General features: G+C 44.1%; 1 protein-coding gene across 1 annotated transcript; it reads left to right on the forward strand.

Annotated features, from left to right (window-relative positions):
- Positions 1-8470: 8470 nt before the first annotated feature.
- On the forward strand, positions 8471-12997 carry LOC125466422 (cholecystokinin-like). Its single transcript, XM_048560903.2, has 3 exons — positions 8471-8579; positions 10332-10547; positions 12581-12997. Exons 2-3 carry the CDS (start codon positions 10334-10336, stop codon positions 12706-12708), a joined length of 342 nt encoding a protein of 113 aa, XP_048416860.1. The 5' UTR covers positions 8471-8579; positions 10332-10333; the 3' UTR covers positions 12709-12997.
- The last annotated feature ends 3401 nt before the right edge of the window (positions 12998-16398 follow it).

Consider the following 16398-nt stretch of genomic DNA (forward strand, 5'->3'; position numbering starts at 1 on the left):
TGGGGAAAGGCTTAGGGCTGACAGGCAGGACCAGCAAACTCAAATTACTCTTGAACCAAGTGTCTTACTTGGCCATTTCAGTGGGTGCTTAAATCACCCAGATTGCTGTGTAGTCACAGGAAGGCTGGGTTTTTATAATAACACTTTTATAATAATCTGTAAAAAGCATTGGTTTAATTATCAGTGTATTAATTGTATTTACATTCCAGTTGTTGCGGTGCATTTGAAACCATGTCCCTAGAACATTAATCTGAAGCCCCAGGTTCACTAGTCCAATGACCATGTCACAACGCCCCGACATGTCCATATTTACCAATTCCTCATTGGTCAGGGTGTCAAGGGTTACGGGGAAAAGACAGGAAAGTGGATGTAAGGAATGTTGGATCAGCCATGATCTTGTTGAATGGAGGAATAGTGAGGGGCTGAATGGCCTACTCCTGTTCCTACTTCTAACACTACTATCACATCACTGTGCTCCCTCATTCACATTAGCTCCTATTCTGGCAATGACTTTATCTTAAAATTGTCGTCATTCTTTTCAAATTCCTCTTTATTTTCATTCCTCTTGATCATTTTAATTCCCTCTTGCCCTCCAACTCTCTGAGATCACTGTGCTCCTCCAAATATGACTTGTCCGCCTCCTCCATTTCCATCGCTCCATCAGAGGGAACCATACCTTCAGCTGCTGAGTACTAAGCTCAGGAATTCTTCTCTGACCTTCTTTGCTGTTCTCTTTTCCTTATGACGTCCATTCATACGTCTTACTATCTCCTCATATGGCTCGGCGTCTATTTTCATTTGGTAATGCTCCTCTGAAGCACCTTCGAATCTTCATCATTAAGTATGCTTTATAGCTACACATTGTTCTTGTTTGTCCGCTATCATTATAGATCTGACAAGAGCACCGCGTTTCCAATTGACCAGAAGTGACTACACTTTAGCTTCAATGTCTTTTAATGAGATTTGTTGTGAATATTTCCCATCATCCCCAAAGCAGATTTAACAAAACTATTTTGAGCTCTGCCATGAAAGAAAAGCAGCAGGAGGAGCAGGGATTGATTCATGAAGAGGTTGCTTAATGTACCCTGGAGACATGGTTGAGAGCTCTCGATTCAATCTCTATCCCTGTATCAATCTGGAGCATTGTTCAATAACAGATGTTTCACTGGGAGAATTATCATTTCAGTTTTGTCTCAGTGCAATTTCCTTCTTACTTTAGAGTTTAAACATGTTGTACTTAAGGGTTAATTGGTGAAATGGTATTTACCTATTAATGGCCATCTCCAACAAGGGCAAGTCCAACCACATACAGGGGAACACCAGGCCCTGCAGGCTCCCCTCCAAGCCCCTCACCATTCCTGACTTGGAAAATATCCCCGTTCCTTCACTGTCACTGAGTCAAAATCCTGGGACACCTTCCCTGTGGGCATTTTGGGTTGGAAGCACAAAGACTGCAGAGCTTTGAGAAGACTGCTCCCAACCATTTTGTCCAGGGTCATTAGGGATAAGCAAAAAATGCTGGTTTAGCCAGCAACGCCCACAACCCAGTAAAGACTAAAAACAGGTTACAGGCTTTGTAACGTGTTTGACAATGCAATCTATAAGACCTTCGATAGCATGGATGGTACTAGCCATAAACTGCAATGTACATTAGCTAGTAATAGCTTCTCTTGGCCTGCAGTAACATATTCCTTCAAAATTGATTCCTTCTTCTATTCATTCATGGATTGCAGAGGCTTTTAACTGGGATTTCCAATGCCTGTGGGGCTATTGTATTTCCCTGCTAACCCATAATGGATAATTATCTTCTCCCTCCCAATCTTCCACAGATATCCTGAGATCCCTGCTCATGGAATTTCTACATCTCCTCCTCCATGTTCACTGCTGTTTATACGTTGTTAATTTGAAGTTTGTGTGAAGCACAGACAACTATTTAACGAGTTTCCTGACTGACAGCAGCATTATCCCGATGTAATAAACCACTCATTACCTTTAGCACATGCAGTGAAAAGAGTTACATTCAATGTAATAATCAGTGTGGAGAGTGCATTGTATACATTCTAGTCTCACTCCTCAACTGGTCACAGCATATTGTAAATTTAACCAAGATGACGAACAGGCCAATTATATGCATTTTAGACTTGTTTTGTATTAGAAATATAGAAAGTAGGCCATTCAGCCCTTCAAGCCTGCTCCACCATTCAGCATGATAATGGCTGATCATGTAACTTGGTATCCCTGTTCCCACTTTCTCCCCATTCCCTTTGATCCCTTTAGCCCTAAGAACTATATCTGACTCTTTCTTGAAAACATTCAATATCTTATCCTTGTCCGCAGTCTCTGGCAGTGACTTCTACAGGATCCCCACTCTCTGGGTGAAGACATTTCTCTTTATTGCAGTCTTACCCCATATTCTTAAGTAGTGACACCTGGTTCTAGATTCCACCACCCACCACAAACCCCATGCCCCCACTCCTGCCCTGGTCATCAGGAACATCCTTCCTGCATCTATCCTGCCCAGTCCTATTAGAACTTTATGGGTTTCTATGAAATCCTTCCTCATTCTCCCAAAGTCCAGTGAATGTATTCCTACTTGATCCAGTCTCACTTCATCCATCAGTTCTGTCATCCCTTCCTAAACTGCCACAGTCCATGTTGCTGCAGGTTGGCCCACAATGCCCTTAGGGAGGGAATTAGAGGATTTTGACCCAGCAGCCATGAAGAAAAGGCAATATATTTCCAAATCAGAATAGTGAGTGAATTGGAGGGGAACTCGTAAATGTACATTTTAAATAAAAGTTAATGCTTATTACTCACCATTCATTAGATGATGCTGAAATTCTCCATATTGGCCTTTTCTACGTATAGCTTGCCCCCACTACATGAAACTCTGCAACAGTTCCCCACCCCACCACCACACCAGCTCCCCCACAACAAGTCATACCATTACACAAGTGACATTAAATCCATCTGTATGGCTAGAGTGTCCAACAGCAAGTCTACTCTGAGAACAATCACAATAGCAACTTATCCTTACATGGTACAGTTAACATGGTGCAACATTCCAATATTGTCCACTAAAGCCAAGTCAGGCAATATTTGACACCCAGGTACATCAGGAGATGATGGGACAGGCAACTGAAACCTTTGTCAAGGATGAGATTATAATGGGTACCTGAGAGAGAGGTAGATAGTGTGGGTGGGAGCTAAAAGTGCAGGAGGAATGGTGGTGTCAGATTGTTGTGTTTGGAAGTGGTAAAAAGAACCAGGTCTTTATGCACACCCACCCTGCACTCAGGGCTCGGGAGGAGGATTGCATCCCCAGAGTGAACTTATGCAGGTCTGTGTAACCTGACTTCCTGGACTGACCGTGGGGTCACCTTAGGTAATGTAGGTAACTGGACTGCCCACTGGTGCACACAGAGCTTGGGGTTTATCACATGGCTCCTGATTTGTTGGGGAGTAACATTAAGGAATAGGACTTCAAACCCTTGTACCTAATGTAAGTTTCACAAATTGTTCATGAATGGATAATATAACCTGATTTCACTACTTCATAAGGATCTGATGAGGCAGAATGAAGAGTAAGTCCAGTTTGCAACAAATAGATATCAGTATTGTCCCATTCAGTTCTCTTGCCTGAATCTACTTTTGGTTTACATGGAGAGATCATGTTAATCTCATTTTAATTCCACTTCTTGTTAATTTTTTTTGTCTTTTATTGCGTTAGTTAAAAACGTTTAATTGGTGAGTTGAGCTCAGGTGAAAAGCTTTGATAATTCAGAGAGTTCTCTTTGTACTTTGAACGAACTGATTCTGCAGTTCTTGATCTCCTCCAGATTAAGTGGGTACTATTTACTGCTAATCTAATTCGTAAAATCCTGTAATTGCTTGGAGGCACTTCCCCATCTCACAGCCAGTAAATTCATTCTGGCATTCTTTTTTCAATATTGTAAAGCAAATTTTGCCTCTTACATAGGGACAAAAATAAAGAGAAATCATCTTTAAAAATTCCATGGATTAAAATATAATTTATTCATCTGAGAGAATTTTGCCCTTACTTTGGAAAATACAATTACTCTTTAAAAGTCACTACTCAATTTCCTATCTGTCCATGTATTTATCCAGATGTATACCATGATGACCGGAAGCTATCCCCAGGAGTAGGGACTGATTGGTTCTACAAACATCAAAACAGAGAAATTCACTCAGATCAATCGGCTGGTCATTTCTCTGCCTGCGATCTTACTTCAGTCTAGCTCATTTTTTTGAGTTTCAGGAAGGGGTTCCCCCTGTGAAGGCTTACATGTTTCTTTGCCCCATCATCTCAAACTCATTTCATTACCTACGTCAGTCCGATGGCATTCCTCACGCCCAACATGAGCCTGATTCTGCTACTGACTCTCTAGTCTGTGCCATTGTTAAATAGCCATTGAGCACACAGACAGGCTCTGTCAGCCTGGAGCTGTGTAGTTCATGACATTTACCCCAGAAGTGGCAGACGTTGACAGCCACCCGGAGGTACTAGTGAACAGGCTGGTGTAGATGAAGGGTGACCACTTCCTGCAGGATGGGCAGAAGAGGCTGGCCATTTGACCCTGTGAGCCAGCTCAGTGTAGTCTCAGCTGCCTGGAGAAATGCCCAGCACTCTAGGAAGGAGGTCAATGACCTTCTCCACTCTATCTGTGCCACTGCACCGTGCACCCAACGAGGTTGATGCTCTCCCACTCTCACTATGCCGACAACATCTACCCTCACTCGGTCTCTCACCCTCCGTCTGAACTTTGCGAGCCCTCTGTGCTGCCTACTCACTCACTCAGGGCATCTCACCTCCCTTTCCTACTAGCACCAGCGCCAACGGCAGCGCCAACCCATTTCATCTCAGTTCATCCCTCTCTTTCTCTCACTTTAGGAGACAGCAGCCCTCAATAGAGCAGAAAGAGCCAAGACAGGTTCTGGGCTGCCTAACATTTTCCTCCACATCCACAACAAGAAGGGGAACCTGACCCCTGCCTGTCCCCAGTGACTAACTGACTGTGCCCAAGCCTCCGGGCTCATATCAGAGGCAGCTCTCGACTTCCTGTGCCAGGAACCCTTGGCTCAAGGCATCTCCCTGGGTAACTGAGAACTGCTGACAACCATGAGAATCTTCCTAGCTTTGCGTCTGTGCTAAATGACAAGGCACGATACAGTAGAGTAAGCCCAATAGCACTGGCTGGGGGCTGTAGCACAGTGGGGGAGGAGGGGGGTGGTGACATGAGCAAGTGAGATGCCCTGACGTATGGCTTGGTCCCAGGGAGCTGGGTACAAGCCTTGTGTGCAGCAAAGTGTCCTTGCAGCTGTCTTTCAGTAACCAGGCACTGGTCAGCACCAAAGACCAGTTTAACATGCAGTTGTGACCTGTCTATGGATCAGAGAGTTACCCTGAGGACCCTGAGAGGCTACCAGGGGTCAGGTACCAGTGTCAGTGAATGTGGGGTGAGTGTGGCTGGTGCCAAGGATCATGCCCTGAGATACTTGTTGCTGGGTGAGCCCAGATGGAGGTTTAAAGGAATAAGCAGTGAGCTAGATCCCTGAGGTTACCCACTCAGATGTAAGGCCAAGAATTCTCAACATGCAATTTCCTCGTGGACAATAATGGGGTTGGAGACTGCATAATTATGAGACAAGATGTGTAGTTAATGAGACCAACAACAATCAATAAACTCCTTTAACAGGAATCTCATGTTTATCCAGTCAATCTTGTCTCAACACATGGACCTCTGTTTGAAAATGAAATTTGTTGCCCTTGATGTCATGAGAGGAGATGGCCTGTTACTGGGTGGGTTTGGGATCAAATGCTCTTTCGTACCCCCACAGATAAAATCAGGTGCTGGTCCTGATTGGGTCGTTACAACACTCCTCACATCATTAAAACCCACTTCCTGTTCATTGTGAACTCCTCCTGCAACATTTCCATCATCGTGTGGGGGCTAAATGATCCCCCTTTTAAAAAATATTAAAGAAGAGACTGTGCTATGGAGGCCACATGATGGAGGAAGAGATGGAGATATGGGCGGAGAAAGAGACTGAGATGTTGTGAGAGACAGAGACAAGCTCCAGATGGAATCAAAGGGAGAAACCTAGAGACACAGGAAATGGGAAAGAGTTCGCAGGAATGATGAATGTAGAGGAGAAATATCAAGATAATGAAAATCTTTAAAGGACAGAGAAAAACTGTGGAGATGGAAAGACCAAAATAATGAGGCAGAAAAGAGAAATTCCATTATTATTGTGTAACAGCCATGAAGACAGAAACAGGAAGAGGGTGCCTAGCTGTAATGCCCCCATCCAGTCTGTTTGTAGTTGCATCTATCTTAATCCCATTTACCCACCTCACTTCCAGATCACTTTGCCTTAACCCACTAATCTTTACCATTTATGTTTCTTCCCACCTCTCCCCTCAACTTGCTGTAACTCCAATATCTGTAAGAACTCACTATAACCTGGGCTAGGGGCCTCCAACCCATTCCATTGGAAGGACCTCCAAGCTGAGTCCAATTCTATCCTCATTAGTCATATTTACATGGAATGGTGAATAACCCAGAAGCAGGCCATTCAGCCCGATTAGTCTATACTGGCGTTCCTGCTTCATATAAGCTCCCATCCCAACTCCCATCTCACCTTATCAGCACACCTTCTATTCCTGTCCTCCTAATGAATTCGCCCACTCCTTCTTTCTCTGTCACTGCAGCTCTCAGCTTTGCTTTCCTTTCCTGCCATTAGTTGTAACATTGGTTTTCTTGGTTGAAACCAATAAAACTAGTTCAGAACAGAACCATTTTCAAATCCATTAGAAGCTATGCGTTGAGCTCCCTACACTATACACATAAGTATAAATCTACACTAACTACATGCTCCTTTCACTTTGACTACCTTCATTGCTACATTGTCTGTGTTAAAATGCCCGAGTAAAATGTTTTAAATACCCACCCACCACCGCCCCCCCCCCCCAAGTCCCTCTTGAAATTTCTTTCTGCACTCCAGGGAAGTTTACAAATTTCCGAATCCTATCCGAGCTGTTTCAGTACAGTTCCCACACTAGCATCAACCTGACAATGTGGAAAATTGCTTCGATATGTGCTATCCACAAAAGTCAAGACAAATCTATTACAGCAAATTATCATTTATCAGGTTATTCTTAATAACCAGCATGGAGAATGTGTCATTGATCGTGTTATCAAACGACATTTGTTCAGCAATAACATGCTCATTGATGCTCAGTTAAAGTCCCACCAGGTCACTCAGTTCCTGGCCTCAGTTACAGCCATGGTCCAAACATGAATAAAAAGCTGAATTCCAGAGGTGAATTAAGAGTCACAGCCCATGATGTCAAAACAGAATTTGACCAAGTGTGGCATCAAAGAGCCTAAGTCAATGGGAACTGGGAGTGGGGGATTCTCTCAACTGTTTGGAGTTATACTTGGCACAGAAGGAGATGGTTGTTATTGTTGGATGTGCATCCCAGTGCATCTGTGCAAAACCTTCTGTGCTAATATCTGCCTCACCTTCCCTTTGTAACAGACCAGGTTCCTCACCATTTTTATTAGATATGAACTGGACACCACAAACCAGGTATAGTCTTTCAGTCAGTGAACAGGGCTATTGAGAATGTCTTTCCAAGCAGTAGAGAGTTACCAATGTGAGACCTGCTCCATAAATGAGGAAAACATTGAACGAAGAGAACATTACACTGACTGGTCAGTTTGAAGAATGAATTTTCAGTGAAGCTGGGCTGAAGAGTGAATTCTAGAGCCGTGTATTGTGAAGGGATCCCATTCCTCCTCCTCCCTGTGTGATGTTAGACTCAGGTTAGCAGTGTGTTGGGAATGAATGTAGTTAACACTCAGCTTGCTGATAGATGCTTCACTCAATGTGCTGCAGTGCCACATCTAATAAGAAAGATCCCAATTCAATCTGCAGCCTGTACTGGGCTAACTGATCACAAGCAGAGCAGCAGTAAACTGGGCCAAACACCCTACACAGTCAATCTCAAAGTGTGCTCACACTAACACTCACACCCACTATCACACTCACACATCACACCCCTCATCACACACACTCACATCCCTCATGCTCACACACACACACACCCACACACACGTACATTTACACACACACACAATCTCTCACTGGCGCAAACACGCTTTGAAGTAGCTCACGGTCACTAACTCGTTGAAGCACAGAGACGCATAAACTCTAAATCTCCTTTTTCTGTGCACACCCACAAACCAACAACATTTCAACTTATCTTTCATAGAAAAGTAAATAATGGCATTTATCTATTGACAGCGCTAATCTCCTGTTGGATTTTAATGAATGTTGAGGTTGAGAGAGTTCGGAAAGGATTTTAAGCCCAAATGACGCAGAGAACTCCTTTTGACATTTATTTAATTTTTCGCTTCCGGCGTGCTTAACGAGGAGACACGTGAACCGGGGGCTGTATAAAACCGGCCGAGAGCGCGGAGACTGAACCGCGACAGGGAGCCGCTTCTCAAAACCAGCACCTTGGACAGAGGCAGACAGACCGAACTGAGCTGGTGAGCCGCGCACGAGCTTTCCTCCAATTCTCTCCCTCTCTCACTTTCTCCCACTCCATTTCTCTCACTTTCTCCTTTCTCTCGGGTTTTTCTTTTGTGCGTGTTGTCTTTATTTTGTCTTTGGTTCCGTTGTAACTGCCCCAGTAATTTCGCAGTTACTTCTCCATCTCCAGGGAGAGATCTCCGTGTAACCCCACCGGGAGCTGAGTGCAAACTGAGGGGAGCACAGCGAGGGCTTCATTCACCCTCTTGGGTGGGGGATGGGGGGGTTGGGGGCTTTAATTTCTCCAGGACAAGCTCGTTATCCCACACCCGGCAGGGTCTGAGCTTGAGAAACGGTGCCTCCAGCAACGACAGAGGTTACAATATGCCCCCGGGACAGCATGTGAATTGAGTAAACTTTCAGAAAGTTACACAGCAAATGGTGCAGCTCCCAGATTAGAGTCAACAGCATAGCCTCAAAAAAAGCGCGAGGGTCGGCGCTGCGGGAGCGCTGGCATTTAATGAATAATAAGCTGTTCGGTGACTAGCTATATTCCCCACTTTTGTCCCTTTTATATCTTTGCCTGACAAAATGCGACTAACATCGAATTTAAAATTAACCAGTCATCAAATGTTAGTTGACTTTTGCTGATGACAATTGCAATTTCTATACGCTTTGTTTAATGTTTCCTAACTTTCTCCTGAAAAGTTTGGGTTAAATTTTTACTCACAAGACCCTAGACTTGGCAACTGTTTGCCACCGCCTACTCTGAAAAGTACCGGGCATACCTTGAAATTTCAGTTAACGCCTTATTGTTGTAAACACCAGGGGACACGACCGTAGCTTGTATAGTCTCACCTTGTCGCTTAACTTTGAGCATACACAGATCATTTCGTCAATTTTCACTGGGCTCCCTCCAAGGTTAAAATACATTCATCTGGTGCGTGGTCTTGATTTGATCACAACACACCAAATGGTCTAACTTTCTGCGGCCCAACTGCATCATCTACAAACTTATCTTCCCATCTTGGGGAAACAGATGCTAATATTCAGTTGCAGCATTGATGGAGAGAAAGCAGAGTTATCCAGTGATGATACTTCAGAGCAAGGGTCACTTCAGAAATTCGGAAGGATCAGTGCACTCAAGTGCATGTGGGGGTGGCACTGTTACCGCACAGCACTAGCAATCTGGGTTCAATTCTAGCCACGGGCAACCGTGTGCAGTTTGTACATTCTCCCCGTGTCTGCATGGTTTCTTTCTACAGTCCAAGGGTGTGTAGGTTAGGTGGACTGGCTATACTAAATTGCTGTGTCTAAGGTGGGAAATGTAGGGGTTGGGTCTGGGTGGAATGAGCTTTAGAGGGTCAGTGAGGACTGAGTGGCCTACTTCCACACTGTAGGGATTCAATGAAATTGTTAACTCTGGTCCTTACTTCGCAGATGCTGAGACCTGCTGAGCTTCTCAGCGTTTTGTTTTTTTAACAGACTTCCAGCATCTGCCACTTTTCTTGTTTTATTTATTCAAATATTCAATTTGCTTTTTTGATTTTATTTTTGTAGCTGCTCTTGGCATTTTAACAATTCATATTCCCCAATCCTTGCATCTATACAGATTTTTAACAATTTTAAACCTTTTGGCATATGTACATTCCATATCATTTTACCCATTTTAGGTCTAAAGTGGATGATTTTAGCCTACCCTACAACCCACTCACCATTGCTTAGCCCATGCATTATTCCTGCAAGTCTGTGTGATTTTTATTTTTCAGATATGACCAACACAATATACATCAGTGTCCTCGTGGTTATCCTGGCAACAGGCTCCTTTTCAAAACCATTGTCTGGCCCTCACAATAATGGAGGAATTATTCTGGAACGTACTGGCAAATATTTGTCAGGCAACGGGGCAGTTTCACTGGACCGCAGAGCTGCAGTTTTAAAAGCAGATGATCTGATATCCAAACTGCTACCCCAGATTCAGGAAGGTATGTTCTTCCAGTGCACACTCCTCCACCCTGCTCTCACTCTATTACCATCTTGCAGTTACATAGCACCTTTAATACAGTAAAGTGTCCTACAGGCACCACAACTGGTGAAAAGAAACTAGATGTTGAGTTTAAAAAGGTAATTAAATGAAGTAACTGAGTATGTAATCGGGGGGCAAGGGGGGGGGGTGTCACACTTGAGGGAGTGGTGCAATGCCAGAGACCATGAGGCCACTATTTTGCAGAGAGACAGGGGATAATCTTTGGTGTTCTGTCCAACACCTGCAGAACTAGATGGCTGGGTTATTGTTATAGGGGATTGACAGGAATGTTACCAGTGTTTGAACATTGTAGCTATAAAGAAACATGGGGTTGTTTACCTCACAACAAAGCAGGCTGTACATTGTTTTGTACACCTTGATTATTATCAATGAGGGAAGACAAATTTCTTCTACTGAAGGAGTCTGTTGCTGAAGCGTGTGTGTGCATGTAAGATTCGAGAGGACATTAGGAAAAACCTTGTTTACCAGGGGTGATGGGTGCCTGGAATTCCATGCCTAGTTCTGTGGCTGAGATCAAAATGGTTAACTTCTTTAACAGGAGCTGAATCTGCACCTAAAGTGCTGGAACCTGCAAGGCTACAGACCAGGGAACTGCTAAATGGGATTACAATGGGCAGCTAGTTAATTTAGCTGGTGCAGACGTAGTGGACTGAATGGCCTCTTCCTGTGTTGTAACTGTTCAATGGTGCCAACATCATGCTGCCTGTTTGTGGAATCTTGCTGTGTGTTAGTTCCACTTGTAATTTCTAAATATAAGTGACCACCCTCATTGGTTTATTGCTTTGAAATGACCTGAAGCTGTGAAAAAAAACTATAGAAAACCAACTTATTATTTTAAGGTGAGGTCCTCTTAAACAAGGAGAAGGAGGTGGAGAGTTTAATGGAGGGAATTTTAGGTGCGTACTATGAGGATGAGTGGTGTTCAATGGAGGGATGAATGAATGGGATAATGATTGAGGATCTGGGGGCAATGTTACAGTTTGGAAGCTGAGGCGTTGAAGGATACAGTGTGGGAGGTGGGATCTAATGGTCAGCAGAGGAGAATGGAGATCTGGACAGGAGCTGGTGTGAGTTGATCATGCACAGCAGAGTTTGAGACTGTTTCCATCTAGAAGGATGGAAGGCTAATTAAGAGTAGAATAATCAGGAGCCTGTGCAGGTACAATGGTCAAATGCCCCTCTCTGTGCTGTAACAATTCTGTGAATAATTGAGTCTTGGTGTTGATGACTTTCAAAATTACAACAGCAGTTGGAAAGTGGACACTGGTGGAGTTGACGTTACCAAGGAAACTGGCTCAGAGTAGCTCAGGATCAATACAAAACAAAGATCTTAATCTTCCACCTGCGATTCTCTATGACACCAAGCAGCGCCTGTTGGTTGGGTGCCTGACTATTCGACTGTGCAGATCATCACATTCAACCTGATCCTGTCCATAGGCAAGATCCAAACAACAACCTTCGGCAAACAGCATCCAAAGGAAGCATTCCTTGCTGCTTTAGAGGGGTTCACTTCCTTTCTCTTGTCTGTCTGCAGTTCAAAAGGTTTGAAGCTAACTATAAAAATGCACGCTGACAACCTGCTTTTAAAAACATCACGTCTGAACTCGTCCAGATGATCCTGATCCTGATCCAGTGGCCCAGAGCAATCTGAATCCATCCTCCTGTCCTCTCCATGTTCATCATCAAGTCACTGGCTACCAAACACAATCGACTAAGGGGTACCCACATGGCAACTTGGGTTAGGTCCCAGAAGGTAGAATAGACTAGTACCTCAGTGAGGATCTGTGTGCGTGCATGTGAGCATGTGTGAGCCCCATAGCCCAGGGGGAGTCAGTGTGTGTTTTGGGACCCGTTGCTCAGTGAGTCAGTGTGTGGGGGACTGTACCTCCAGTAAAAGCCAATATCTTCAGAAGAGGGGAGCTAATACAAAGGTAAAATGCCAAATCTAACAATCATTTTTGTTTCAAATAGCTGGATTATTGAACCAGGCTGACCGATATCAGCTCCGAGATGTGCTGCACCAAATGCATGACCGAGATTATGCAGGCTGGATGGACTTTGGGAAACGCAGCATCGAGGAGTATGAGATGGATTCCTAAAACACATACCATCGGGGTCATCACTCAGTGAAAAATATTCATGTGTAATGCTAGGAAACCACTTACCCAGTGTATCAAAAAAACAAGCTCAGAATATCAGCCACTGTTTCAGATATAACAAATTCTCAAGATATTGCAGAAAAAACATCTTTTGACCCATTTAAGAATCACTGGAAAACTTACTGATGTTGATTTTACCGGAAGAATTTGATATTTTTTGGTTGTTTTAATAAATGGTTTAAGTGTTGTGTACCAAACTTTGCATAAAGCGTTACTGATTGCTACAGAATGTGTTGTTGAAGCTTGGTGCTTGCAGGTTACAGGACTCAAAGTCTTTAATAGTAACTCCAAACCATGCACCAGAAATGATTCTTTGTGAAGTAGTGACTGCTGGATTAAATACTTGTGTATGTGAGTGTGTGGGTATATACAGGGAGGTGTTGTGCCTGCTTGAAAATGCAAGTGTTGGGTACATGTGTGGGCATCATTTTAATTCTCATCTAAACTCCTGGAGGGTTTGAAACATCAAAATACAAGTTCAAACAATTCTACAAATAAACGTTCATAAAAAGGCCCAAATATAGCTTACCTCAGTGCAGTTCATCCAGTGATTAAAGAATCCATCATTTTTCATCTGGGATGAAGTTGCAGTTGGAGCACTGCATCTTAATAGGTAGCCCTTGTTTGTTGGCCAAATGCTGAATGTATCGGCACTTATTCTCCTCTGTGAGGGCTGCGTGAACAGTTGTGTCCTGCCTGTGGGATAAACTGGCCTGGGTAAGGGTGGATGCTGGTTCTTTAATTATGTTTAAGCAACCCGAGCCCATTGGCTGGTGTGCTGGGCAAGGTTATGGATTATAACTCAGGTAAATGTGCAGGTTTGATGTCAGGGCTCTTGTGGCATAGTGGTAGTGTTTCTACAGCTGAGCTAGGAGGCCCAGGTTCAAGGCTCCTTTGTGCCAGAGCTGTGTAATATGTCTGAATTCATTGATTAGGGGCAGGTCATGCCTCACAAACCTTATTGCGTTCTTTGAGGATGTGACTAGAAAAGTTGATGAGGGTCGAGCTGTGGATGTGGTGTATATGGACTTCAGTAAGGCATTTGATAAGGTTCCCCATGGTAGGCTCATTCAGAAGGTCAGGAGGAACGGGATACAGGGGAACTTAGCTGTTTGGATACAGAATTGGCTGGCCAACAGAAGACAGCGAGTGGTAGTAGAAGGAAAATATTCTGCCTGGAAGTCAGTGGTGAGTGGTGTTCCACAGGGCTCTGTCCTTGGGCCTCTACTGTTTGTAATTTTTATTATTGACTTGGATGAGGGGATTGAAGGATGGGTCAGCAAGTTTGCAGACGACACAAAGGTCGGAGGTGTCGTTGACAGTATAGAGGGCTGTTGTAGGCTGCAGCGGGACATTGACAGGATGCAGAGATGGGCTGAGAGGTGGCAGATGGAGTTCAACCTGGATAAATGCGAGGTGATGCATTTTGGAAGGTCGAATTTGAAAGCTGAGTACAGGATTAAGGATAGGATTCTTGGCAGTGTGGAGGAACAGAGGGATCTTGGTGTGCAGATACATAGATCCCTTAACATGGCCACCCAAGTGGACAGGGTTGTTAAGAAAGCATATGGTGCTTTGGCTTTCATTAACAGGGGATTGAGTTTAAGAGTCGTGAGATCTTGTTGCAGCTCTATAAAACTTTGGTTAGACCGCACTTGGAATACTGCGTCCAGTTCTGGGCGCCCTATTATAGGAAAGATGTGGATGCTTTGGAGAGGGTTCAGAGGAGGTTTACCAGGATGCTGCCTGGACTGGAGGGCTTATCTTATGAAGAGAGGTTGACTGAGCTCGGTCTCTTTTCATTGGAGAAAAGGAGGAGGAGAGGGGACCTAATTGAGGTATACAAGATAATGAGAGGCATAGATAGAGTTGATAGCCAGAGACTATTTCCCAGGGCAGAAATGGCTAGCACGAGGGGTCGTAGTTTTAAGCTGGTTGGAGGAAAGTATAGAGGGGATGTCAGAGGCGGGTTCTTTACACAGAGAGTTGTGAGAGCATGGAATGCGTTGCCAGCAGCAGTTGTGGAAGCAAGGTCATTGGGGTCATTTAAGAGACTGCTGGACATGCATATGGTCACAGAAATTTGAGGGTGCATACATGAGGATCAATGGTCGGCACAACATTGTGGGCTGAAGGGCCTGTTCTGTGCTGTACTGTTCTATGTTCTATGTTCTATCTGGGGGCTCCATTCCTGTGTCCACTGTGACATCCTATGAACTGCAAAATACTGTAGTTGCTGGAAATCTGAATTTTAAAAAAGTACTGGAGAAATGGCAAAGCAGGAGCATCTGTGCAGAGGGAGAAAAAGTTAATGTTTCGGGTCCAATCAGTCTTCTTTGGACTATAAGAAATGTTAACTTTGTTGCTCCTCCCACAGATGTTGCCAGACCTGTTGAGATTCCCCAGCACTTTCTGTTTGTGTGTTACTGGAAATCCTCCAGTTAATGCGAAGGCAAAAAGAAGCAAGAGGGAATGGAGGAAACTTTAGACCAAACTCTAACCCAGGAGATGACCAGATGGTTCAGGATCTATGACAAGCTTGGGATTGACAACCCTGGGAGATGGTTCTTGAACTTTTTACAACATCTATATTTATATACTGCCTTTAATGTAAAGTTCATGGAGCTTCAGAAGGGAATTATAAAACAAACAGCACCAAGCCACTCAGGTGCCAAACATTTGGTCAAGATGCATTTTAAAGTGGGTCTTAATGAGGAAATTGAGTATGAGAGGCTCATACATTGAGAGAGGGACTTCCAGAGTTTGGTTCCCAAGCAGCTGAAAGCACAGCCAGGTAGAGCGGACTGATTCTATTGAGGAGTGAACAAGACGCCAGAATTAGAGAAGATGCGGTATCTCTGAGGATCGTGGGGCAGTTCGAGATTACAGAGTCGGGCAGCTCTACACAGCTGAGAGGTTTTGGAACGTGGATGAGAACTTGAAAGCCTGCAGCGAGTAGAGGTCAGTGAGCAGGGCGAAGGTGAAAGCAGAGCAGGGCTTGTTCTGACTTACAACATGAGCAGCTGAATTTTGGATTCCTTCAGTTTTGGAGGGTAATGGTATGTTGGAATAATTGAGTCTGGAGGTTATAAAGGCATGGGTGAAGGTTTCAGCAGTGGAACAGCTGAGGCGGGGGTGAGGTCTGGTGATGGTTTGGAGGTGGAACCAGATCATTACAGTGATGGCACAAAAACGATTACAAAAACTAAACAGCTGATAGACACGTCATCAGGTTTCACTTCAAATGGCAGTTTCTAAAGATCTCACATCACAAGCAAATTGTGATTTTTACTGATAGCGATAGGGAACAAGAGCAGTCGCTGATACATTCACACTCTGACGACATAGGATGCAGTCCACTTTCCCCACATATCACACAAAGAGATGTTTATGTAAAATGAACCCCTGGGGAATTGGGGGAGTGAGAGAGCAGAATGTTTGTAAGGAGTGGAGTTTGCTGAGACCTTTGAAAGTTGAGAAAGTTGGAATGACAGAGATGGAGCAGTTAGAAACAGTTTAGAGATAACACAGTGTGAAGCTGCAGGAACACAGCAGGCCAGGCAGCATCAGAGGAGCAGGAAAGACAAATTACACCAGTTACTCAAACTCATTTATCTTTGATATCTGCTT

This window comes from Stegostoma tigrinum, chromosome 31 (assembly GCF_030684315.1).
Source record: "Stegostoma tigrinum isolate sSteTig4 chromosome 31, sSteTig4.hap1, whole genome shotgun sequence".
Classification (NCBI taxonomy): domain Eukaryota; kingdom Metazoa; phylum Chordata; class Chondrichthyes; order Orectolobiformes; family Stegostomatidae; genus Stegostoma; species Stegostoma tigrinum.

Bases quoted from the DNA above. Each gene is read 5' to 3' on its own strand.
- LOC125466422 (XM_048560903.2), top strand. From the start codon at position 10,334: ATGACCAACACAATATACATCAGTGTCCTCGTGGTTATCCTGGCAACA. The intron at 10,548-12,580 runs GTATGTTCTTCC...TGTTTCAAATAG, and splicing joins GCTACCCCAGATTCAGGAAG to CTGGATTATTGAACCAGGCT.